This window comes from Spermophilus citellus (assembly GCF_964194105.1).
Source record: "Spermophilus citellus genome assembly, chromosome: 6".
In the NCBI taxonomy this organism is placed as follows: domain Eukaryota; kingdom Metazoa; phylum Chordata; class Mammalia; order Rodentia; family Sciuridae; genus Spermophilus; species Spermophilus citellus.
In genome coordinates, this window is record NC_138187.1 from 29243627 (window position 1) to 29268726 (window position 25100).

Genomic DNA, 25100 nt, shown 5'->3' on the forward strand with positions numbered 1-25100 from the left:
TGCCAATTCTCACTGAGGCTTCCTGATGTCCAGACCCCTCGGGAGTCCAGAGGAGGTGAAGGGGTCCTTGGCACTCAGAAGAGTTTCTGCCTGAATTTGGACCTGCGAAGCCACTTCCTTCCTGGCCTGGAGAGGTGACCAGAGCAGGGCTGAGCTGTCAGAGGTGGTTGCTCACCAGGCAGGGATTGTAGGTGTGAAGCAAAATACTCTTACAGGGACGGAAAATCCCAGGAATTCCACCAAATGCAAACTCTTGGAGATAAAATGGGGAAAAAAGGCATCACATTTTCCCCTCCTAGTCTGATTTCGTGGCTCTCAGGGACAGTGGGTTCTTTATTCGAGTCCATATCCTTGAGATCGTAAAAGTAACTGCTTCTCTATTTTTAGGGAAATTAATCTGACCAGGATAATTACAGCAACTCTGTACTGGAAATTGATGACTCATCAAAAAGACAGGAAATAGAAAACATTACGTTCTTAAAGGTACAGGAGGGACTGCATTTCAGGCACTTAAGTTGGTCCTTTCAAATTCAATGGGGACAAGCGCTGCCGCTGCTGTTTGTCTCCTGTGAGGATCAAAACTGTCGTGTGATTCTCAGGCTTAGACAGTTGGGCTCCACCTAGGTTTCCAGAGCCTTTCCCATAAAGAAACCATAAAGAAAATAAAGAAAAGACCCCTCTGCACGAGAGCTCTTCGGGTGGGGAAGAGGCAGAACCCTTTGGACCAGCCATTGCCTGCTCAGCCCTCCCACAGGTGAAGCAGCCTCAGGACACTCTTGGTGTCTTTCTGCAGTGCTGGGATGGGACCAGGGCCTGTACGTGCTAGGCAAGCCTCTCCACTGAGCCACACTCGGCCCCAGAGGGGCTGTGAAGACCACCATGGTCATGCACAAAGAGCACTGGACACTGTGCCCAAGGGAGGCAGCAAAGACCTGAGTTCCTGAGGGGCTCCTCCCCACACTGCACAGCAGGAGCTCACTGGACAGCACCAGCAGCTGACACTGACACCCAAGGACCCGCCGCACCAGCCACCTGGGTGTCCTTGCGCAGGCGCACGGGCTGCCCTCCTCAAGTCTTCCTGGGCCCCTTTCCTCATCTTAAGTCCTGTATTCTGGCCTCTGCAGGGACATGGAGGTCCCTATCCCTGTGTGGCAGGGTCTGGCTCCCCTGAACAATTTCGATAAAGCCCTCTGCTGGGCTGACTGTGGGACGGTCTTTTCTTGCTCAGGGCCGGCTGCCTTTTGTGATAAACCTGAGCCACAAACATGACACAAAGCAACACTCCAAAGCTGGCCCACGTGCGGCTCCTCCCATGGATGTCTCTCTTGTAATGCATTATGAAACTAGAGATATACAAGGCTGTTCTTAAGAGCACAGAAGCGAGGAACACAACCAAGTAACTTTAACAAGTATGGAGTTTACTGGCAGGAAAGGTCTGGGAGGTGCAAATTCTCCTAAGACTAGCACTAGCTCTAAAAAATGTAGCATTTTGGTGCAATTCAATATTTCCTTTCATCAGGGCTCAGAGGGCCACCCCCCCCCCCAACGTGTTTGGAGGAATGTAAGAGGCTGACTGTGCGTGCTCTGCTGAAGCTCCCTATCACTCAGGTCTGGGGGCAGAGCAAAGAGGAGGCCATGGACAGCAGTGAAGTGGGAAGTCCTGCTTGTGTGTGGCCAGGAGGCTCCTGGCATGGGCAGAAGCGACCTGAACCCGAGGGCAAGGGACAGCTGTGTGGCACAGGCCCAAGCCTCTCCCAGGGCACCCATTTGTAAAGGCCCAAATCCACACCCCTAGGCTCTGTGACTCTCCAGGCTAAAGTCTGCTGGGGTGTTATTTCCATCTGCTAAGAGACACAGGGAGAACTAGACAGGGTGACCGACCATCTGAGGAGGTGCATTTTCATAGGAAAAAAGCAAGCAGAAATAATTCATTTATTTAACCCAGAAATGGCTCTAATCTGAAGCGCTGCAATCCGCTTACACAACAACTGTTTTGGCAAGCCCCTCCACGTTCCAACAAATATTAAACTGTGCCTGCCATTTGTCTAAGGAATCTTGCATTAATAAACATGAAGAAGAGCACTTTACCTCCCACTCTCAATGACAGGACAAAACAAAGACCAGCTGTGTTCATCAATGGGGCCTTGTTCTGCGCATAAAGGCTAATTACATTTTGCTTCAAGCCTACACATGGAAAACTTTACTGCTGCTGTCCCCGTCACAGTCAGCCCGCGCTGTCCCAGCTGACGCATGGAGATGACTGTCCTGCGCCAAGGGGGGTCTCAGGATGGGGCGGTGTCTTCCACCTGCAACTTTACACCAAAATGGCAGAGGTGAGAGGGGACAGTGGCCCTGTGGAGGACAGGCAATGTGTGTCCTTCGACTTCCTGGTCCACCCCCTACAAGGCCGCTGCCTCTAGAGCCGCACTGGGCCCTGGCGCAGCCGCTGTGGACCTCCCCTGGCTCTCGCTGTGCCTGTGCTGTGCACGCACACCTTGCTGCTCCCTGTGGCCACGCAGTGACTGCACCTTTGCCAGGCCCCAGTGCAGATGGGAGAAGCCAGGCGCAGAGGCAGGGCAGTCTGTCTGCAGAGCCCAGCTTCGTCCTGCCTCCTGATTCCCACCTGCGATCTGCTAAAACAGAGTCCCTCCCTGCCACCTCCCACTCCCCGCCCAGAGGAGCACTGTTTTAAGACCATGTGTACAAAGATGTGTCCCGCAGGGGCTTCTATTTCATATACACGAATAAAAGCACGCTGAGCTAACAGCACATGCAGGTTGGACCCCAACGATGAACCTTTCCCAGGACACCAGGGTCAGGAAGGCAGAGGTGTGCCTTGTGTGGGACCCGAATACTGAGATAGTTGCTTCCAAAGGTAAGAGAGCAGCGCCGGCCCCTCTACCTCAGGCCTTCCTCTGAACTTTCTGTGGCTAACTACTTTGGGAACCATTCACGGTAGACGTCTGGCCCAGTACTGCCTTTTGCTGGCATCTGACCTGGGAAATGCCCAGCTGAGCCTACGCCTAAGCCCAGCCCCATGTCCCTGCAGACCCACCAGCTGGTCCCTGGGAAATTCAGATAGGCCTGGCCCCCCAACAGAGGTCCTCATCTTCAGCCTCAAGTCCCAGCCAGTCCCGGCTACTCAGGAGGCTGAGGCAAGAGGGTGTGTGAGCCCAGGAAACCCAGGCCAGCCTGGGCAACACGGGACCCCAGAAGAAGACGGACAGAAAGACAAAACCAAAGTCAAGGCTGAGCCCTCCGGGAAAGGGTGCGGGGTAGTTCCCTTGGCTACCTGGTGTCAGAGATCTCCTCCTCCCTCAGTCCCCTCTCTAGGTGTGGCCTGGGGAGCCCAGGCGGGGTGGGGTAGGGAGGAGGTTTCTGTGCTGCATTGGTCAGAGGCACTGCTCCTCCCTAGGTCCCCGCCTTCTGATCTGCTCAAGGCCAGGCCTGGGCACCGCCTGCCAGCACTCTCCGCCAGGCTCTGCACCACCCTCACTGCCCCACCTGGGGAACAGGCTCGCCTCTGCCTGTCCCCACATGAGTGCTCTGCCTCCATCCTGCAGGGACCCTGCCGGACACCTAGCCAGTCCTGTCCCTTCAATCCCAGATGTGGCCATGCTGGACTGCAGTGATGTCTTTCCACGGAACCACAAAAGCTCAGGATCTGCCCCCGGCAGAGGGCGCAGCCCAAAGGAGGCAGCTGTCTGCTGAAGTCAGGAGGGACCCACTGCCTGGGAGCCTCGCCCACCTCTGCCCATGTCACTCGCTGCAGCTGTGCTCGCTCACACCAGCCCCGCTCCCACTGGGTGAGACTGAGTCTCTCACTGTGAGCTCCAGCAGGGCCACGGCCACCTCACCATGTCCTGGAGGTATCCTCAGAACAGAATCACCAACCTCCATGTTCTTGTGCGTATGGTGCTGGGGACGTGGGCCAGGCAAGCGCCTGCCACGGAGCCACATTCCCAGCACCGATCCTCAGGATTTTTGGCTTAATTTCCCATAGTTTAGTGAAACTCAGCAAGCAATATGCTAATTTTTATTTGGATTTTTTGGGGAAGAATCTTTGGGCCTCACCACGCACCAGTGGATGGAAGGGGCTAGAACTGTTCGCTACTGGGTCCACACCAGCTCCCACGGCTTCCTGGCTGATGCCAGGGTTCTCCAGTGGTCCAGGGGACGGGAGAACCAGCCTCTGAGAGTCCCTGGGTGACATGCTCCATCAGGTAGGTGACTGTCCCAACATTCAACATTCTTACTGTCAACATGGCAGAGGCGGTTGCTGCAGAGTGGCCCTGGGGCCAGTCCCTCTATGAACAGTAACTGCCAACCCTCCTGGCCTCTCCCTGCGCCCTCTCAGCTGGGAGCTGGCTCTTCTTTCCCTTGCTATCTGGTGGCTCTGGCTGAGCAAACATGTCAGCCTGGCCAGTAGCAAGACCCGAGAGGGTGGGAACAGGAGACAGCCTGTCCTTGCTCTCTGGCTCCGCCCCTGCTCACGCCCCCAGTGGCCACATTCCCTTTTTCCAGAGACGAAAACCTGAGTGGAGGAAACTGAAGCCCTTCTCTGTTCTGGCTCCTCCTCCAGGAACTCCATTCTCAGTTGCTTCTTTGACCTTGACTCCTAAAACAAACCCGCTAAATAAAAGCAAATTTTCCATGTGGCTTTTAGCCCAAGAAGAAAACAAGACACCGTGGCTCCAAACTACGGAGCAACCAGCTGTTGGGTGGCAAGTGGTGTGCGTAGCGGTCACTCCTGAGAACTTCATGCTACCAGGCAGTTTCTTTCCCCAAGTGGGTGGACATCACGGCTAACCAAACTTTGCCAGTGACAGCAAGAGCAGGATAGGAGACACCGGCTTCTGGAGAGTGAGCTCTTGTGACCCTTGGAGCAGCAGCTTTTAAATGAGGTCCTGATGTGTGGACAGAAGCACCTTTCCCATTGTGTCCCAAGAACTAGTTTTCTATTTTTTAGATTTAGATACCTAATTTTGAAGTGTCACCAAAAGATATTTTACATGAACCATGTGCCAGGACACTTTCTATTCTGTTGGTTTGTTTTCTATTCTGTTCTATTACCTGACTTGCTGGTCCTCACTCACTGAACTGATTCACATTAGAACACAGCAGGCAGCTTAAAAATCACTCGAGTGGCCTAGCGAGGGTGGCACACAAGTTTTTTTTTTTTTTAAAATAAAAGATTTTGAATGAACAAATCATACCTGCCTATACATTTATGTGATATAACACCATGTTTCATAAAAGATGAGGAATCATTTAATTTCCTCTCTGTAACCTCACTTATTTATTTACTTTCTCTTTTTGGTGCTGGAGACTGAACCCAGAGGGTGCTTTACCACTGAGCCACGTCCCAAACCCTTTATATTTCCTGAGACAGGGTCTCACTAAGTCGCTTTGGGCCTTGCTGAGTTGTTGAGGCTGGCCCTGAATTTTGCTAGGACCTTAACTATTGTTTTCTATGGGGAAACAGAAATTTTCTGTAAGTGACCTTAAAGCACAGTAAGCACCTTGATGGACGACCACCCCCGCGGTACGATGTTTCACAACTCGGCTGAAACCTTGAACCCGGGGCCAGCGCTTCTCAATCCCTGTCACCAGCAGCCCATCCAGCTCTGCTGAGCTCAGCTCTCCCAGATCTCACTGTCAGGGAGGTCGCGTGGCCCTGTCCCCGTGCCGCCTGCTTCATCCAGCACCTCCTCCAGGCTCCACTGTGCTGTCCTGGGCACAGGACTGCCCTCGCCCCGGACTGGAGGGTAATCCACTGTGTGTTCCCTGCTTGCTTCACCCATTCGTGGATGCACTGACGTCCATTTCTTGGCCTTGTGCATGATGCTGTGATGGACATGTCCCCAGAGTTGGGGTCTCTGGATGAGATGGCAGTTCTGTCCTGTTTTGGGGGACCCTTGGCACTGCAGTGCTCCACTGCCAACGTGAGAGACGCCCTGCTCCCCGCATCCTCACCACCACCAAGATATGTTTTTTAAAAAGTGCATAATGAAGTACATCCTGGCTGCTCATAGATCCTTAAGATGTCCCGATAAGAGCAATGAGAACCTGTGGTGCTATTAGACCACAGCCATGCAGGGACAGACGTTGGCAGCAGGCGACGGGAAAAGAGGGAGAGAAGCGCGACATCGCGCGCACACCATCCACCTCAGACCGTTTAGAGAGAAACCCCGGAGACAACTGAGATCCCAGACAAATGCTGAACGCCTCAGATGGAAAGGATACAGGTTCTACAAATCAGACTTACTGAAGAAAATGACTTATTTAGAAACCTGAAATCCAAGCAGGAGTAACAGGAGAGAAGGGTGACAGGCTGGAGGAAAGGTGACAGGGACCCCGAGGTGTAGGACGGGCCGCGTCCTGTGCGGGCAGTGCTGTGGTTCCTGAGGGGGAGGACTCCTAGACTGTGGGTTCTAGAGGAGAGGGCTCGTGGCACAGGGGTCCCTCCAGCCCCAGAAGCCGTGTCCCGGGCTGTGGCTGCCCCCAGGACAGCAGAAGTACCACCAAGGCCGAGGGGCTGTGCTGTGAAATGCCGACCACTGCCCCTTCGGCCCCGCTCATCCCACTTACACGAAGCCCTGTCCCCACACCACAAGGGCAAACAACCTGGTGGCTCCCGTGGTTCAGATCAGCCAAGACGTCTGCCAGGGCGCAGGGACTGACGTTTGGTCTTCACGTGGCAGTTTCAACCCACCAGGGCTGTGGAGCTGGGCTTTCTGAACAACCCAGAGCTAAGCGTCAAGAGCCCACGCCCCCCCAGTGTCCCAAGGACAGTGGACGCAGCAGCATCCTCCAAGCCCCAGGGCAAGTGTGCTGGGCCGAACGACACCGAGCACTGCAACCACCCCGAGGAGGAGAGCCCCCACCAGGCCACTGGAGCTCTGCGGGACCACAGCAGGAGCCTTCCAGATCAGGGAAGACTGGCACTGCACCTGGACTTAGCAGAGGTGGCCACAGCCAAGACAGTCTCTGTTGCTGTCATCCCAGGATTTACAGCAATCTTATTTCCGGCATCCCAGTGACCAGCATAGGGGGATCTGGGACAGGGTACGTGCAAGTGTTCCCTCTGATGTCCCCCTACAAGAGCCAGGTAGGCTGTGAGCCTTGCGTGACTGCTCACCAATGTGTCCCCACATATGTGTACCTGCAGGGCTCTGTCGGGTATGACAAGAGCATGGGGAGTGGCGATTCCTCCTACAGGGCTTGGGGGAGGGCTCGGCCCAGGTCAGGGGACTCCCTCTGCCCGGCCAAGCTCCTGAGGAAACACCCACATTTCCAAGCTGAGTCCTCCCCAAACCTTCTTAGAAAATGGTGAAGTGCTGAGCAGCCTCTGCCACAAGGAAGAGGAGCAGCTGCAGTGGTGGCGGCCAGGGAGCATGTGAGCCTGGGGTCACGTGGGGATGGCGCCGTGTCCCTGTTTGGGACACAGGTCACGCTCCCAACCCGCTAAGCCAACCTCTTGGGACACGGTGTGACGAGGGGACTTACTTTGCAGTAGTTTCTTCATCGTATTTGGTTTTCAGGTCAAATAATTCTGTTCGAGTTTTTTCCAGGGCTGAAAAGACAAGGGCAGAAAACATGAGGTAAGATACTAACTGCTTAAGTCAAATGAAATAAAAGAACATACACAAGTAAAACGTCCCCATTTCAAAACAGACAAGAGGACAAAGGCAGGAAAAATGGGACAGAGCATCGCCACAGCTCTACCTGGCCCAGTCCAAGCGCCTCCTAGGGAACTGATAGTTACTATGTAGATTTCCTGTTTTAAAATGTCTTTGTTTCAAAAATATTTCCACATGTAACTGCATACAGCCATGCCCCACGGTGACCTTTCAGCTGTATGAAAACGTACTATATACCGCCATGCCCAGTAGGTGACCCGTGATCACAGTGTGTGGCTGATTGTGTGTTTAGTATGTTCTACTTTTATCCTTATTCTCCTTGTTTATGGAAGTCAGCTGTAAGGACAGTACGCAGGTGGCCTGGCTGCGGCCTTGCCTACCTCTGCTTCACACACCCCGTGCTGCAACCGTCAAGGGACGGACCTGTGCCCGGAGGTCTGTGTGAGGACATTCCCGTCCTCACATCTCAACAAAATCACCTGATGGCACCTTTCTCAGGACACCTCTCCACTGCTGCGTGGCCACTGCTGTCTACATACACAGGGACATGCTTCCCTGCCTCCCATCCTATGGGAGGATTGGAACGTTTTCTGAGATCACCCCTTTGCCTTGGCCGAGTGGCATGGAAAGCTCTCATGTCAGGACACTGGTGAGCACAGTAAAACCCAGCTCCACCTTCAGGCGCCCAAGAGGCACAGCTACTGGGGGAGAGCTCAGCGCTGAACCTTCCACCACCCGACCCCGCTGGCCTCCCAACAGGCAGCTCCCATCCCTACTTGAGTGTGACCTTTCTCCTAAGCCCTCACCAACACTGGGTTTTACCAATTAAGAAAAAAGCTGCCCACAGTCAGACAGGCAGACCACCTTCCCGGGGTTTCACTGACGGTCTCTCCCTGATGGCCACACAGTTAGCAGTTTTTCTCATGTGTGTGAACCGTTTACATGGTTTCTGTGAATTGTGTATTCCTATCCCTGCTCATTATTCAGCTGGACTGTTTCTCTGTTTTCCAGGATTTGTAGGTGGTCTTTAGACAAATGTATCCTTTTTCAAATCTGTGGTGCAGGGGAGGGGATGCAGCCCGGCGCACACAAGGCCAGTGCTCCACTGCTGACATGGTCCCCAGGCCTGCTTGATGTTGTCCATGTCTGTTAAATTACTTGTGATTATTTTCTCCCTGTCATTTTTTTTTAACCTGGATTACGATGGCTTCCACTGTTCCTTCCCACATGTAAATTGAAGATACATTGCTGCTTCCCTTTCAAAAAAGACACGAAAAGGGAGGAAAGAAAGAAGTTTAAAGAAACTGCCAACTTTAGCATAACCTTTTTTGGTATCTGTTAAATTTTAAAGGTTCTGCTATTACTGTTCTCTTTAACTTAGGGTAGAAATAAGTTTTTTTCCCCCTATTATTGTTCTAAATGAAATGTCAGTCCTTGACAGTTTGGTGATTTAGATGTGTTTGTTGGAAAAAAGAGCAGGAAGAAAGGATGGTGGTGGAAGGGATGGAAACGGCAGATCCTCCCACTCCACGCTGACAGCTCAACGTGTGACTAATGGAGTCAGGGGAAGGCAGCCTGGGCTGGAGGTGCTGTGCACCGGTTCCGAGACCCTGCAGGCTCCACAGGGGTGACAGGTGGGGGCCGGGAGGCGTCTAGTCTCTTCAGCCTGCCCTGCACCCACTGACCGGGGAGGAGGGGAGCGAACCTGTTTGCAGAGTCTGAAGTTTGTGTTCTGCTTCCTCCAGCTTTGAGGTGGTCGACATCTGAGTCTCTTGCAGCTGTCTGAAAAGCAAGAGAGTGGAGCCAGATTGGTCACCTTGCTCACCAACTGGACGCTTGGTGTGTCCTGGAGCTGCCCCCATCACTTGCTCCTTTGGCGGCACAGCTGGTAGCAGGCGCCCCATCAGCTGTCGCTCTCAATGCCCTGGGTGCTGTGGGGCCCCCTCGCCACCCTCCCAGCCCCCGCTTTGCAATCGCACATTACGTAACGTGAAGGGCGCACCAGGGACTTGACGTGCGATAATTGGTGTGGAAGGTTATCCTAAATGCAACTTGTTCTTGAGATGCCAGATATTAAAAAGGAAGAAATGCCATCATCATGCACTCATTGTTTCCCGAAGTTAGCCCAGGAAGAGTGATACATTTACATTCTGCTGACACAAAGAAGGAATTTGTTGGGATAAAGGATGTACTAAAGAGATGTGACAGCTGTCCCATCTCGGTTATAATGGAATGCAAATGCGACTGTGGTGCCAAATGGGAAGATTGTGAACGTCTCAAGCTGCATCCCACATAGTGATGTTTCCCATGATCTCCACACGGATTCCCTGGTCAGCACCGGCATTCCTTCCTACTAATCTGCCCAAAGCTCTAAAAATAAGCTTATTATTTTTACATCATATGAATATAACATATGTTCTCAACATAATAAACCTGGGAATACAGAAAAGGAGAAATGATACAGCTAAAAAAAAAAAATCACTCAAATTTCCGTCACTTGTAGGAAAGCATTGCTAGTATCTCCATGAATTTCAATTATAAATCTAAGATAGGCTCAGAGTTTTTTAAAACATCAAATTTTACATGAGTGTGGAAATGTCCTCTCTTCTTTGGCTCCATTTCTACTCCTTGGATAGTTTGTATTTTTCTAAAATATTTTCCATGTATAGAAATTCAGTGTAATAAGTAACACACTAGAGTATCATATAAGCCAACATGCAACACAGTATAAGAAAATAAACTAATATTTTATATACTACAATGAAATATAAATGAATATGTAACATAATACAATGAACTCCCAGAACAGAACGTCATGTGACACAGTACAGCAGAACGAAAACTAACCCCTAAGCCACCATAGGGTGACAGAGCACAGGAAACATGCTACAGTGCAATCATGCCAACGACATGTGACAAGAACTATGGACTTCCTACTCCTCCATCCTTTCTGGGGCTGGGGGAACTGAGCCCGGGGTGCTCCACCTTGAGCCACATCCCTAGTCTTTTCAAGTTTTTGAGACAGGGTCTCACTAGGTTGCTGTGACCCTCCTGCCTCAGCCCTCAGGTTCTAGTACACAAGGGACCACAAGACCGTCCTGTGCAGCTTACTACTCTGCTTGCTCCCATGTTCTGGAAACCTCTGCTTTGCATCCGTGGCCATCCTTCACTTCCCTATGGAAACTCAAGACCCTTCAGAGTTTCTTTCTGTTAAAACGTTTCCTTGAGGATCTTTAAGTAGATACTGTTGCATAATTTCAAGAGTGAATTTGCTGGATAAAATTCTGACAGAGGAATTATAATGGTCAAAGACTGCAATTTGGTTTTTTGTTTTGATAGATATTGAAAGACTTTCCCACAAAACAAAACAGAAACAAAAATACCTCATCAGTTTAAACTCCTACCAACAATATGTGAGAGGGTTTCATGTGCCCAGGTGGCAATGGATAAAATCAAGCTTAACATTTTACTGCTGAGTAGTGTTGAACATTTTTTTTTTTTTAAGAGAGAGAGAGAGAGAGAGAATTTTCAATATTCATTTTTTAGTTCTCGGCGGACACAACATCTTTGTTGGTATGTGGTGCTGAGGATCGAACCCGGGCCGCACGCATACCAGGCGAGCGCGCTACCGCTTGAGCCACATCCCCAGCCCAACATTTTTCACTGTATGAAGTGCCTGCTTATTTTCTCTGCCCGCTTTTGTTAGGGTTGATTTTTTTCTTATTAATTTGTAAGAACTCTTTACTTATATAGAAAATTAGCCCTTGTCTTATTCGATGCACATATCTGTTCCCAGTTTGTTGATGTCTAAAACTTAATTGTCATTTGTTTTTTAAAAATGTATTTTAAATTTTAGTCACATTTCTATAACTTTTCTTGTATTCTGAGAAATATTTCTGAATTTCAAAATTATTCAAAACAGAACATGCATCCAAGTTTTCTTCCAAGATGTATGTGATTTCATTATTGATATTTAAATCCTGGGTTCAATTTGATATTTTTGGCATAAAGAATGAGGAAATAAACATCTAGTCTGATGGCCCAACAGTCAGTCATTCTCATCTTTCAATATAATGAATCCTTTTACCCAACTTGAGAAGCCAGCTCAGTGGTGCTGAGGTAGGGGTGAGCCAGTTCCTGGCTTGGGTGGGCACGGCTGGCTGTGGGCACACGTGCGGTAGAGCTGTGGGAGCTGCGCACACCCCAACCTCATCAAGAGTGAGTCTCCTACTTGATGCCACGTTGGGCACTTATCTTAAGTTATTCCCAACTCTATGAACCATGATTTTTATGGCCATTGAACATTCCAGGTAGCCCTGGCCTGCCTTTGGCTCCTCTGTTCCCATAGGCAGGCATGTCATCAACGACATGGGGGAAATCTCTCCGGGCACCAATTGTGTTCTTGAGGGAAATTTACCTCGGAGCAGAGCCACACCAGCTGTCAAGAGCCCTGTTGTTACTTTTTTTTGAGGGGCTACGTGCTGCCTTCTAGGCTGGATGGCCCCCAAGGATTGGCCTAGGTCTGTCCTCGAGGACTGCAAGAGGCTGTGTCTGTGCAGACAGGGAGGCCAGGCCATGGCGGAGGGTGGGCGCCTCTGGAGTCTCTGTCTTGCCTCCGACCCTGGTTAGCAGGGTCGACACTTCAAACAGGGCCAACCTGTGATTCGTTTCTCTCTGCAAAATGAAATTGCTGGGGCTGAGGCTCAGTGGTGGAGCGTCTGCCTAGCCTGTGTGAGGCCCTGGGTTCGATCCTCAGCACCACATAAAGATAAATAAATAAAATAAAGGTGTTGTATCCATGTACAACTAAAAAAAAAAAAAGAAGAAGAACACAAGGTGGCGTGTGGCGCAGCCCCATCTTGGTCACTCTGTGAAAACATGTACTGCAAACAGCTAGCAAAGTTGTGAGGCAGAGTGGGCATGGGACTAGTGGACACTGGCATTTTTCTTCTTTTTGAAGTGACCTCAGTTTAACAGTCCTTTGTAGCGGCTCCTGTGAGATAGAGAGTTTGTCCCCCCTTTCCTTTCCTTTTCTGGGGTTCCAGTGGTGCTCCACCACTGGGCCACAACCCAGCCCTTTTTATTTTGTATTTTACTTTGAGACAGGGTCTTGCTAAGTTGCCAAGGTCAGGGTTGAACTGGCAATCCTTCTGCCTCAGCCTCCAGAGTTGCTGGGATCACAGGTGTGTGCCACCGTCCTTGTGCCGAGTGGCACTGGGTACTGAACCTGGAGCACTATGCACTCTGAGCATGCTTTATTTCTGAGCTACGTACCCAGCCCAGATATCTACGATCTTATGGAGCCTGTCCTGTAGGGTGTGTGTGGTGGTGCACAAAACCAGCAGGAAACACCTCACCCAACAGGACCACCTGCCATCAGGGACCCAGCCTGTCTCCAACTTGCAACTGTAAGCTTAGAACCTCTGTTTAATGGATATATACATTTCTTTATGCTGGGGCTAAAATTCAATAACTTAACCCAAAAATTCTTAAAAACATGACTTACACAGGGGGAACCACCAGCTTAACAGTGCTTACAGCTTTAGAAACGCTCTACCTTTCATTAAGTCTTCACAACAGGAAACCTGGGCACGGAGAGCCACTGGAAATCTAGAACTCACACGGCTAGAGGATATGACCATGTATTTTACAAACAGAGACTGAGGAGCTCTTTTCAGAAATGCCTGGGCCCATGACTGGCTCAGACTTTGGAGTTTTGGGGATTTGGGGATATGTGCAGAGACTTTACTGGATGTACATTCCTAATTCAAAACTCTGAGCTGGATCAAACCCCAGGACCTCACACAGGGTAAACATGTGTCCTGCCACTGTGCTACACTCTGGTCCCCCAAGTCCCCGGACTTCTTCAGTTCTTAAAGAACTGAAGAATTTTGAATTTTGGAACATTTCAGATTTCTGGATCAGGAAAGCTCTGCCCATATTAAGTCCTTGATTTACAAAGCACCGAGGTCATGAAACAGGCCAAACAGGACGCCCACAACCACAAGCCCAGGGCAGTGTGTGGTGCGTGTGTGTGTGTGTGTGTGCGTGAGAGAGAGAGAGAGAGAGAGAGACATGGAGAGGGAGGGTGTGAAGTGCCCACCTCTTTGAGGAGGGCAGGAGGAGTTCATGTGTGCCCAGGGCCTTCCCCACGGAGGACAGTCATGGCAAGGACCTAGCTCAGGTTCGGCCACCAGGTGCCACCTTGTCAGCTACACATGCCTCGCGCTCATCCTCTGGTCCCATCTCCTGGTGCCACCCACCACTAGGGGAAGCCAGATTCGTCACACTCAAGGTCACCCCACAAAGTCAGGACCCAACTGCTTCTTTTTTTAAGCAAAATTTTGAGCCGTTGGGATCCTGTTTATCCCCTGGGCTGATGTCACAGGTGCATTTTTTAAACTGTCTCATGCCACAGTCAAGGGTAAAGGTGGCTGCCGTGCGAGCCGGGTCCATGCTCACCTCTCCTTCTCGGCAAAATCATTCTGCAGCTTGTGTTCCTTCTCGAGTGCGATCGCCTCGGCCTGGCTCTTCAGCGTCTGCTCATATTCTCGGATTTTCTCTTTAAGTGCTTTTATCGTAACCTCTGCAGAGAGAAAGGAAAAGAGAGAAACTCCAACAAGAGAAGCGGGCTCCGCGGTGAGAACCAGCAGGACGGGCGCGCTCCAGACTTCAGCTCGTCCCCCGACACAAAATCAATGCCCAGAGTCCCTTTGGAGACCTTTCACTCCCTAACGTGGGCTGAACTCGCAGTGTTCGGGATGAGCAGGATCAATGGATTTTGCTGGGAAGGAGCGCTCTGGTTTCTCTAGCGCATTTTAAGAAAAGAGGGGAAATCAATGGTAAAATATGATATCGCCCTATTGACGAGTCTTAAATTAGTCCTCCACGGAGGGAAGATTAATAAAGTTTTAGTGTGGGTTTAAGGACTTTCTTACAAAGAAAGCAGTTCATCGTGGTGGCTCTGTGGAAAGGAGGCCAGTCAGCAGGGAGCTCCAGGCGGTCAGGGGTACCGTGCGGTCTCCTCAGCTGGGGGTTGGGTGCTGGGGCACCCGCCACCCAAGTGGATGTGGATGCGTGTGCAGAGCAGTTGACGCAGGGCCTGGGGAAGACACTCAGGCTGCTGAGGTGCTGTGGTGGCCTGGAAGTACCCTGGAGCAGAGCAGGAGAGCCAGGGCCTTGGGCAGCCACATGGGGGCCTGAAGGAGCCAGGTCCCTTAGGCGGCAGGGCCACCTGGGGAAGCTGAGCCCAACACAGCTCTTGATAGTCCCTTTAACTATCCAAACAGGAAACTAAAGCAAGTGTGACAAGTGGAGTAGGGTCCTAACTCAGACCTATGGGTGTCCTTCTGCAGATGTCCCTCCCCACCTCGATTTGCCAGCACTGTGGTTGCAGTCCCAAGGGAGTAGGGCTCTTGGGGACCGTTGCCTGCTTTTCCAGATCCATCTCGGCAGGGCGGAGTGTGTGCGCCCAGCACCCTGCAGAGTCGGGTGCTCAGCCCGGGTGCTGCACAGGTGTTTCCAGCCCAGCGCTACGGGCAGAAGTGCCATGTGTCCACATGGTCACAAACACCATGGGCTTGAAAGGACACAGTAGGCATTTTCAGAGTGGACCTGTCTGGTGTCCGCTCTGGAAGCGACCTGTTCTCGCCTGACCTTGGCCTGGCAGTATGGCTCGAGAATGATGTGTCACAGTATTGTCCTCACACAGCTATTCTTCCAGGCCCCAAACGACCCACCAAGGGGGTGCCCTGTTTCTGCCCTCAAGTGTCTGATGGAGCCATTGGCTTTCCTTTCTTCCTCTAAGGAAGGCCTTCGGGGGTCGACATGATGAGAAGGGCCAATTTCCTCTCTTCACAGAGGGCCCTCAGCTTTAGTCACGAGGGGGTGGCTTTCCACAGCTGGCTGACGTGGTCCCACCTGCACCCACAGGCATCCATGGGAATGCGTGGGCTGAGCATCCGGGAGGCAGCACTGGTGTGAGGGCCTGTTGCCGCCAGCCCTGGTGACATAACTGTTCTCCTTCCGAGGAGTCTGCGGTCTCACGGAGCTGCTGGGACTGCTCACCCACCAGCAGAGCCCAGGCCAAGAGCATCTCATCCTGTTGCCTCTGGCCCTCTGCTGCTGCCTCAACCCAGGTCCAGGGCGTTCCCTGGCGTCTCCCCAGGCTCCCTAGCAGCGGGTAGAGGGTGCTGGCAGAAGGACCCTCTTTGGCTGTGCTCACGCCCCAAATCTTGTGAGTGACAGGCAAGGGCTCTACCACGGAGCCACATCCCAGCCCTTTTTACTTTATTTTGAGACAGGGCCTCACTAAGTTGTCCAGGCTGGCCTTGGACTTGTGACCCGTCCTGCACCGGGACGGCAGACGTGTGCCATGCACCCGGTTCTGCTCTGACTTGACCAGCATTCAAAAGCTCTGACAGGGAACAAGTCAGGTGCACCCCGCCCTTCCAGATTATGATCAGTCAGGCTGGGAAGAGAAGAAGGAAGTGACCCCCTGCCCTTCCCCAGATTAGGGAAATCCCTTATCAATAATGAAGAAGGGGGAACTTCTGGCAAAGCAAGTTCTAGAAGAAGCTGATGCTGGCTGAGGATCCAGCCGCCCTCAGGTACTCCTCCAACACCCTAAGTGGGGAGGACGAGAGCTGCCCCTGAGAAGGCAGCTCCTGACGAGGCAGGGCCACAGGGTTAGGCAGTGACAACCAAGGGACCCGACCAGGTCTCTTCCTCTGAAGCGTCCATTCTTGGGGCTTGGATGTTGTATTTCATTTTATGAAGCCCTCAAAGAGGCTGCGGGGAGAGAGCACTCCATGCTCTTGGGGCTGGTGGCCGGCTACCCTGTGACGCCTGGCAGTGGATGACCGCTACACAGGGCAAGGCGCAGGGCAAACCACGGGGCCTGGGCGCCTATGGTACCACCCATCAGCACACAAGAGAGGCTCCACGAGAATCCAGAGTGGTCTGTTGGAATTAGACGCCAGAGGCCACTGAGGGAACAAATAAAAAGGCTGCCCTTGCCGTGGGACATCACCTCCGGGCAGACCAGAAGGACCAGGTTATCCTGCACATTGGGACCAGGGTAATTCTGACATGAAATGACTCCTACTCAGGGAAGGGAGCACCTTCTCTCAGAAGGATCCCAGCTTATTAAGCCCAATGCTTGCTTTCAAGCTGGACAGAGCTGTCCCTTTGTGTCCCCAAGGCCCACCTGAGCCAGACTGGGGTGGGGTCTGGGGTGTGGTCTGAGCTGGCCTGGTTCCCCCAACCACCCCAGCCGAGGGCCTGAGCACACCAAGGCCCGTGGGACACGCAGAGACCCGGATGGTAGCCGCTGCCCTCACGACCCAGGCCTGTTTGTCCGTGTGCTCCTCCCACACCATCCCAGTCTCTCCTGAGACCTCCAGTGGGTAGCTCCCCCAGGGCTGTCCCCAGCGCTCACCACTTAGCCCTTCGTCAGCCCCAACCCTATCAAGCAGGAGGCTGAGAGGGGCCGCTGGGGGCTGCCTCTCCTACCCGACTCCTCACGTCGTCCCCAGGCAGAAACAGGCTGAGCTGTGACTTGGAGTTAGTGGAAAACTTGCAACTGCTGCCAGAGGGGACATGGAAGCCAGGAGGCTCCGGGACTCTGCACACATCTGGGTTTTAGGCACAGGGAAGATTTCTTTGTTCCTCCTTGACAGGAAAAGCCAGGCCACCTCTGCCCCGTCTGCCGTGCTGACACTGGACAACCACACCAAGGAGCTGTTTTCTTTCATTAGATTTGTAATGAATAGGTGAGGCCCACAAGGAAGGCTGTGCGTAAGCGGCAGCCTGTGCGGATGCGTCTCGTCTGGAGACGTAATGGATCGGCGGCAATTACTAAATGACTTGCTGTGTGTGACCCTTTGATCATGAGCTGGCTCTCTGACAGGTGGCGCCCGGAGGCAACACATCAGTCTTTTAAAAGGCAGATTGTATCACATGATGTACAAGAGGAATTTTCAAAGAATTCTGATCAGCCCAGGCTGAGGGCAATAAAATCATACATAGTTATTGGGCAGAGAGAAGTTTAGCTTCTAAATAGCTAAGCAGCATCATTATCCCTCTTTAACGATTCTGCTCTCGCCCCACCCTGGCCTCCTGACGTGGATAACAACCACAGGCGTCTTAACAGCATGGGAGGCAACAGAGAAAACAGAAGGAGGCCAAGCAATGAACCCGTCTCCCACCAACCTTGGTTTTTCACTTCGGCGAATTCCTTGTTGTATTCTTCGAGAGTCTCCCTAAGTTTCTGGTTCTCTGTTTCGATGTCGTGCAGGCGTTGCACTTTGAGCTGCAGCTGCTGCCCGAGGTCCAGAGCTGGCACGGGATCTGCACAGGAGGAGAGCACACGTGAGCCTGGTCTCCGGAGCAGAGGCTTGGAGCAGGCCTCCAGGGCGCCCAGCAGGACCCCACTGCAGGCTCCCTTGGGGACATTTCTCTTCCAGCCTGGGATGGGTGGGGGGCTTCTCAGTGCTTGACACAAGGGAAGAGCCACCCCAGGACTGTCAAGGTATGAACACATGTGGGCACAGCTGTGGGATTCACTGGTGTCTGCCAACCCTCTGGCCTTATGTGACACTGGAATAACTTCACTCTGATCTGACAGGAAGGGAAATGCGGGCAGTGAAGGAAGGAGTCCCAGGAAAACCCACCACACATGGCTGAACCTGGAGGACTGTCGTGGAGATGGAAGTCACACCTAGTACTACAAGAGTGGCACGTGGATTGCAGAACAATGTAATGGACACTTTCTCATCTAAGCCTCCCTACACTGGGAAAGAGACGTAGGACAGAAGCAAAATCTAAAGGCCCAGGATGCAGAGGCATGGGCCCAGAGTTGCCTGGCTAGCTGGTGGGCACAGGGCACAGGCCAGGTGACCGAGAGACGAGAGAAACCCCAGGCTGTGTGGGAGGCCACCCTATTTCAGCACAGGATCCCTCTTCCTGGCTGTCCTGCTTTGCTAATGAAGGATGCCAGGAAGAGTCAGGGGGAGCATCTGCTGATCCCAAGACTGAGATCTTACAGAAGCACAGCTGGTGACCCAGCACCACCCTGTTACAGGCTAGTGTCCAGAAGCTGGGAGGCTACCAAGCTCATGACAGAGCAGAACAGCATCCAGGCCAGGCCTGCAAGGTCTTGTGGCCAACTGAACATGCTATCCGCTATGAATTCCCTTAACATTGGACTTTAATCCAAAATTGGAGATTGCAGACGTGCAATTTACAGGGCTGACTCATGCCCTTCAGCTTTACCACTGATACAGCCCAAGACGGACAGATGTGAGATGTGGTTCTGTCAGTTTGAGAATCATGGTTCCTTCTGTAGCCTACAGAGCAATTATTATCCACCTGCTGGGCACCAGCGAGGCACTTCTTTTAGGATTCTCAGGCTCCATCAGAGCAGAATACCCAAATCCACAGGGCCTGGAAAGACTATTGAACTTATTTCTGGCTTGGGCGCCAGTGTCACTTGTGAGCTGGCTGCAGAGATTTAGTCTCCCGTGGAGGAATGCTAAACACGGGGCTCGGCGGATCAACAAGGGTGTATATTCAAGGCCTCGCTTAATTTTCAAATGCCAGAGTCATTAATTTTTTAGACCACCCTTGGTTCCTGGAAACCAGGGCTGGGTCTCCTGCCTCAGTGAGCACGTCCAGCAGGGCCAGCAGCTCTCGGCGGTGCCGCTGTCCCTACGGAGCTTACAGCAGCAGACCCGGCCAGCAGAGCCAAGTGCGGGCTTCCCCTGGCACTGCCCGTCACGCACAGCCCTGCCCACTCGCTGGGCACTGCTCTTGCGCGTGCGCATGTCTACGGCTTTCTCATTTATGACTTTTCATGATTATTTTAATCAGTATTAAAATATTTATGTTAAATTAGAACTCAAAAGCTATTTCGGGGACATGGTTCTACTAGGCAGGAGTAGTAATAACAAGACAAATGGCATCTCGGAACCTGCCAGGTGGGATGTTTTTCTTTGTTTTGTAAAATTTCAGCTCCTCTCTGGTCAACCTTGCGCCCCTCCCCTACCTCCATGGCCTGGATCTGGGCAAATGACCGGAAGGACTCGGCCTCTTCCACCTGGACCTAGGGTGTGCACTGGTCTCCAATCAGGGAAGGACAGCAGAGCCAGCCTGGGAAGGTGGCTCAGGCCCCTCAGACAGGCTTTCCCCCACGACAGCTAGGATCGATAGTATTTTAAAAAAATTAAGCCCCCACACTGCAGGCCCTTCCCCTTCCTGTCAACATTTCCAGCCAGTACTTTGCAAGTAGACAGGACCCACTGTGTTGGCTCCAAAGGGAAAAAATAGCTTCTGTGCAATTTAGCCAGGAATCGGGGACATATGAAAATAAGTCACGAGTTATCAAGTGAATGGCAACTAGACCCTGAGACAAATTTTCAGAGTGTTGTACTGTAAATGAAATTTCTGGTAATCTCCTAATTACTCACTGTGGCATCTACATTTGACTTAACCTATTAGAGGTTAATGCCTCAGTAGCAACGCCGGACACAGAACAGGGAACAAACTGAATGTTCAGCTCCAAACTTCACTGCAGTTCACTAAATGCTGACGGCATTTGAATACTGTTTTGGGATATGTAAAAGGCATTGCTAAAGTAGCTCTTAGGCTTAATTTTTATTACTTGTATTAAAGAACAGATAATCTACCACATGACAATATAATGACTCTAGCATGTTTGGGCGGAAGACCAAAACAATGAATTTCAGCCAAACCCCAACCTGCATGTTAATCTGGGGAAATCATAGCTTTTTGTCTCGTTAATGATTTCCAATGCCATTTAACCCCCTAAATGTATCGTTAGGTCTTCTTCTGCATGTCACAAGCCTCCGATCTCAGTAGCATGGTTAGGAATTGTCTGGAGCAGGTGAGAACAAATCCATCGTAAAGAGGACTGTGCAGACCCCCGAGGCCCTGTCCCCCAGCCTCCTCCAACTCCATGCAGTTTGCCACCAGCTCCATCCGCCTGATGTGACTAACTTGCAAAGTGTTTTACAGTCACCTGACAATCAGTTCCTGAAATGCTCTGTGGCCCCTGTGCAGCACAGGTCTCAACATAATCATAACCACCACCGATGTCATCACCTGTACTCATTCAGCACCTTTGCTAAGGACACATACCATGATTTCATTGATTCCGCCATCTTGGGCAGAAGCTGGGGGAGGGCCCTGCAATGTCAGGTGCTGGCATCTCCCCCAGGGACAGGGGAGGAACGAAGCCAGCCAGGCAAACAGGTACGCAAAGCTCTAATTAGGAACTCTGCTTCCCGAGCCAGCAGCCAGCTCAATCACACTGCCTCTCCAAGTACTAATTTAATAAGCATTTCCGAAGAGACTCTGCTCTGGGCAAGGCCTGGGTTAGGCTCTGGGACAGACGCTTGGCCAAGTCAGCAGGAACCAGCCCACAGTAGGTAGATCAGGTGCAGAAATAACGAAGGCAAGGCAAGAGCACCCCACTGAAGGCAGGGAACCCAGCAGCAGCCCCAATAGGGTTCCTTCTAGGCAGAGGTGACACCTGGGCACCCCTGCCCTCGTAGGCACACAGAACTTGGGCCCACAGGGGCTGCGGGCTCAGATGCAGTAGGCAGAGGAGCAGGGAGTGTGAAGTGCCAGGCTTAATGGTCCGGGGCCGACGTGCATTCTATGACGTCAGCATTGTCCTGGCCACCAAGGGGACATGGTAGTGAGCAGGCCTGTCCTGGGGACTGGGGATGCATCTCAGTGGTAGAGCATGTACCTAGCTCATGTGAAATTCTGGGCGGGGAAGCTTGACATTCTAGTGTAGTGAGAGAGACAGACAGGAAGCAAAACCAACAAGACAGAAAAGCTCCATATACTACCAGGTGTGCAGGAAGGAAGTGGAGCTGGACATGAGTCACTGGGGAGGGGCGGGGTTCTGGACATCGGGCTGGAAGGCTCCAGGCTCCAAGGAGATGAGCCGGGAAGGAGAGCTGGTGCTGAAGAGGAGCTTGTTGAAGAAGATTCACACTAAGCAGAGACAGCGGCCAGTGCAAAGGCCCTGTGGTTAGTGGAGTATGGCACATTCAAGGCACAGAGGGAGCCAGGGTGGCTGCTGTAGAGGGATTGATACAGGAAAAGGTCAGAGGGAGGAGGCCTATGGACAAGGATGTAAAGAAAAATATGATCACAATGAGAAGAGAACTTGAAGATGTGAAGCAGTGCCAGAATGAACCCTGGGGCCGAAAACGCAATGTCTGAGGAGCCAAAGGACCCAGCAGGGAAGTCATGGGAGATGGATGGCTCTCAGGGTGAGGCGCCGGGCGGGTGTGAGGAGACACCGTGGGACTCTAGACCACAGAAGGTTGGCTTTCCACTGGCAAAGTAGTTAAGAGTTTTAAGCTTAAAGATGAGCGCCATAATTTTCTTTAACAAAAGCCACGTGTTCCAAATTAGCTACCTTGTTCTCAGATGGCAAATGGCTCACATCAGTGACATGCTGCCTGACGATGATGAAAAACCAACCAACACGACGTCTCCAAAGTAAAAACGATACTTTAATCCTCAATGGGAAAAAGTCGCTTCTTGGAGGAAACTCAAGCTATAGTGACGACAGTTCAAGAGCAGATTTTGGAAATGTCCCTACCATCGTGTCCCTGTATGTGAAAAGGTGACGTCATCCTCTATTAACTGTCCCACACCCCATGCTGCACCTGGGAGAGGGCAGCACAGTGGTTCAGCGTGGGCTGGACGTCCCGTGTGTGCCCCGACAAGCCACTCACTTCAGGGTGGCCTAACAACTGCCGAGATGATGAGGCTGTGGTGGGGACTCACAGGGACAGCTGCCCAGCAGGGAAGCGCTCAGGGAGTGTCTCCTTGGTACCTGGCGCAGGACACTCGGTAAGGACACCAGAGGGCCCCCTAGAATGGGGGGCTCAGAACCTCCAAGGGTGGCCCAGAACCACCACCGATGGCCAAAAACTAGTCTCAGGATCATCAAGCTGACCTGTGCTACCCAAACCTGAGCACTGTCACTAAGAGACAATGAAATCCAGACAGTCAACACAGCAGTGCTAAAAATGACCAGACATGCAGAATAACAGGCAGTCACAGGGAACAGGCTAGTGGAACAGAACCCGAGGCGACCAGACAGGGGGACAGACAGACGCTTGCCCAAAAAAGTTCCAAATCATTTAAATAACAAATTAAAATAAGATAAGCAACAGCTCTGAACAGTTAGAAGGAAAAATTGAATATCAGAGAAAATGAAAATTTATTGGTTGAGTTTCAACAAATACCTTTTCCTAATTCATATACAAGTTGCAAAAATACAAATCCAATCACCCTAAAGTAACCACTAAAATTAAATCCAGAGTGATAGCTCATAACCTAACTAGGGAGATAAAATTAAAAAGCACTCAATCTAGACTTTGGAGACCAAGACTAGCACAGTTGTTATAAGCATGCCAAGGATGGAAATAAAAATATGAATTTGTATTTAAATGGAATTTAAATAAAAATTATTTAAAAATTTAAATAAAATTAAGTTTAAATAAAAATTTTATTTAAATGGAATTCTAAACTTGAAATACAAAAATCTTAATAAAAATTGATTAAATTGACTAATAATAGATTAGGAATGTAGGTGGGGGAAAAAAACAGTGAATTCAGACAGTTATACAAGCTGTTTGAATAGAAGTACAAAAAGGTTAAATACCAATAAGCACACGGAGTTGCTGCAAACAAGAATAAAAACCTACAATCTTGTCAAGCAGAGAAGAGATGATTAATCATGTTCAGGAAAAAGAAAAAAAAAATAGCTGGAGATCTCCTGACAGAAATAGTTACAAAACCCAAAACCACCAGCTATTTTATACCCAACAAACATGTCCTTTCAGATGAGGGCAAGGTAGAGATTTCTCTTTCCCAGCTGAACAAAAGCGGACGAATCCCCTGGCGGTGCACCTGCAGCACCTGGCTCACATTAAAGGACTCCGCAGACTGAAGGGGAACGAGGCCAGGTGGGGCCTGGGTCTCCACAGTGGCTCGGACAACACAGGAAATAGCAAATACAGGGATAAAGATAAAGCACTATTTTCTCACTTGAATTTCCTTAAAAGATAGTTGACTAAAGTAAAAGTAGTAATAATGCACTGTAGGGTTGTGAGATATGTAAAAGTAAAATGAGTCACAACAGGTAAGGACAGAGATGGGGCAAATGAAGGTCTGCTGCAAAATTCATCTAATTTAAAATTCACTACATTTCCTTTAATGCTGTATGTGAAGTGGTGAAATATTTTTGAGAAATAATGTGATAGGTTAAACATGGCTACTCTGTACCCCAAAGTAACCACCAAAACTAAGAGTTACTTCAGCTAACACGGTGAATGGGAAGATACAATCAAAACGTGCTCTATCAAAGGAAAGAAGGAAAATTATAACGACATCACCATGTGGGGACAGAGAGAGTGAGAGGGAAGACTTCACCTCAGCCTCAGCCAGCTGCATCAAGTGGTCTAACTCTCCAGGCAGAGGCAGGCAGGCAGGATGGGTTGGTAAGGCAGGCAGGCAGGATGGGTTGGTAAGGCAGGGCGTGACTGTTTACAAGAGATGTGACGTAAATGTCAAGACACGGGTTAATAGTAAAGGGTCAGACACAGATGCAACATGGAACACGCATCAAAAGAAAGCTGGCATGCCTGAGATAAAATCCGACCCAGAAACTTCAGGACCAGGAACACTAGGTGATATGAAGATCGCCACACCAACCCAGAAGAATCAAGTCAGTGAGCAGACACCATGACCCTAAAGGTGTCTACAGCTCAAAACAAAGCTTCAAAATCCATGAATCTAAGGCAGACAGAACTGACAGGGGAAAAAGAAAAGCCCACAATAGTGGTCAAAGATTTCAGAACTTCTTTCCCATCAATAAATAACACAGCTGGATTCAAAATCATCATGGATACAAAAGACTCAAAGAAAACCATCCAGTAACTCGGCCTGACTTTGACACAATACCCACTCAACGCCACAGAACATGCTTCCTTCAAGCCCACACAGAGTATCAACAGAGAACACTTACGAAACAAGTTTTGATAAATTTTAAAGAGCAAAATTCCTATAAAGCATATTCTCTGATCACAATGGAATAAAGAATGCCCCCAAGCCTCCATTTAAACAGAAAAATAGAAAAGCTGGGCACAGTAGCACTTGCCTGTAATCTTGGCAATATGGGAGGCTGAGGCAGGAGGATCTCTAAATCAAGGACAGATATAGCAATTTAGCAAGACACTGCTGCAAATAAAATTTAAAAGGCTGGGGATGTGGCTCAGTGGTAGAGCTCTGCCTAGCATGTGCGTGACCCTGGGTTCCTCCCGGAGCTGTGGGTGCAGGTAGGGAAGAGTAAATTAAATCCAAAGTAAGCAGAAATGAGCAGATGGGAACAGAACACAGTAGGACTGA

At 50.8% G+C, this 25100-nt stretch overlaps 1 protein-coding gene across 18 annotated transcripts in view; it reads right to left on the reverse strand.

Moving 5' to 3' along the window:
- CUX1 (cut like homeobox 1) overlaps positions 1-25100 on the reverse strand; it is a 317448-nt gene that overhangs the window by 107973 nt on the left and 184375 nt on the right. For all 18 annotated transcript variants that reach the window (XM_081297058.1, XM_081297057.1, XM_081297056.1 and 15 more), the window contains 4 exons: positions 17856-17993; positions 14106-14229; positions 9349-9425; positions 7510-7576 (listed from right to left, as the gene is read on the reverse strand). In XM_081297058.1, coding sequence (XP_081153184.1) covers positions 7510-7576; positions 9349-9425; positions 14106-14229; positions 17856-17993 — 406 coding nt within the window. The remainder of the gene's footprint in view (positions 1-7509; positions 7577-9348; positions 9426-14105; positions 14230-17855; positions 17994-25100) is intronic.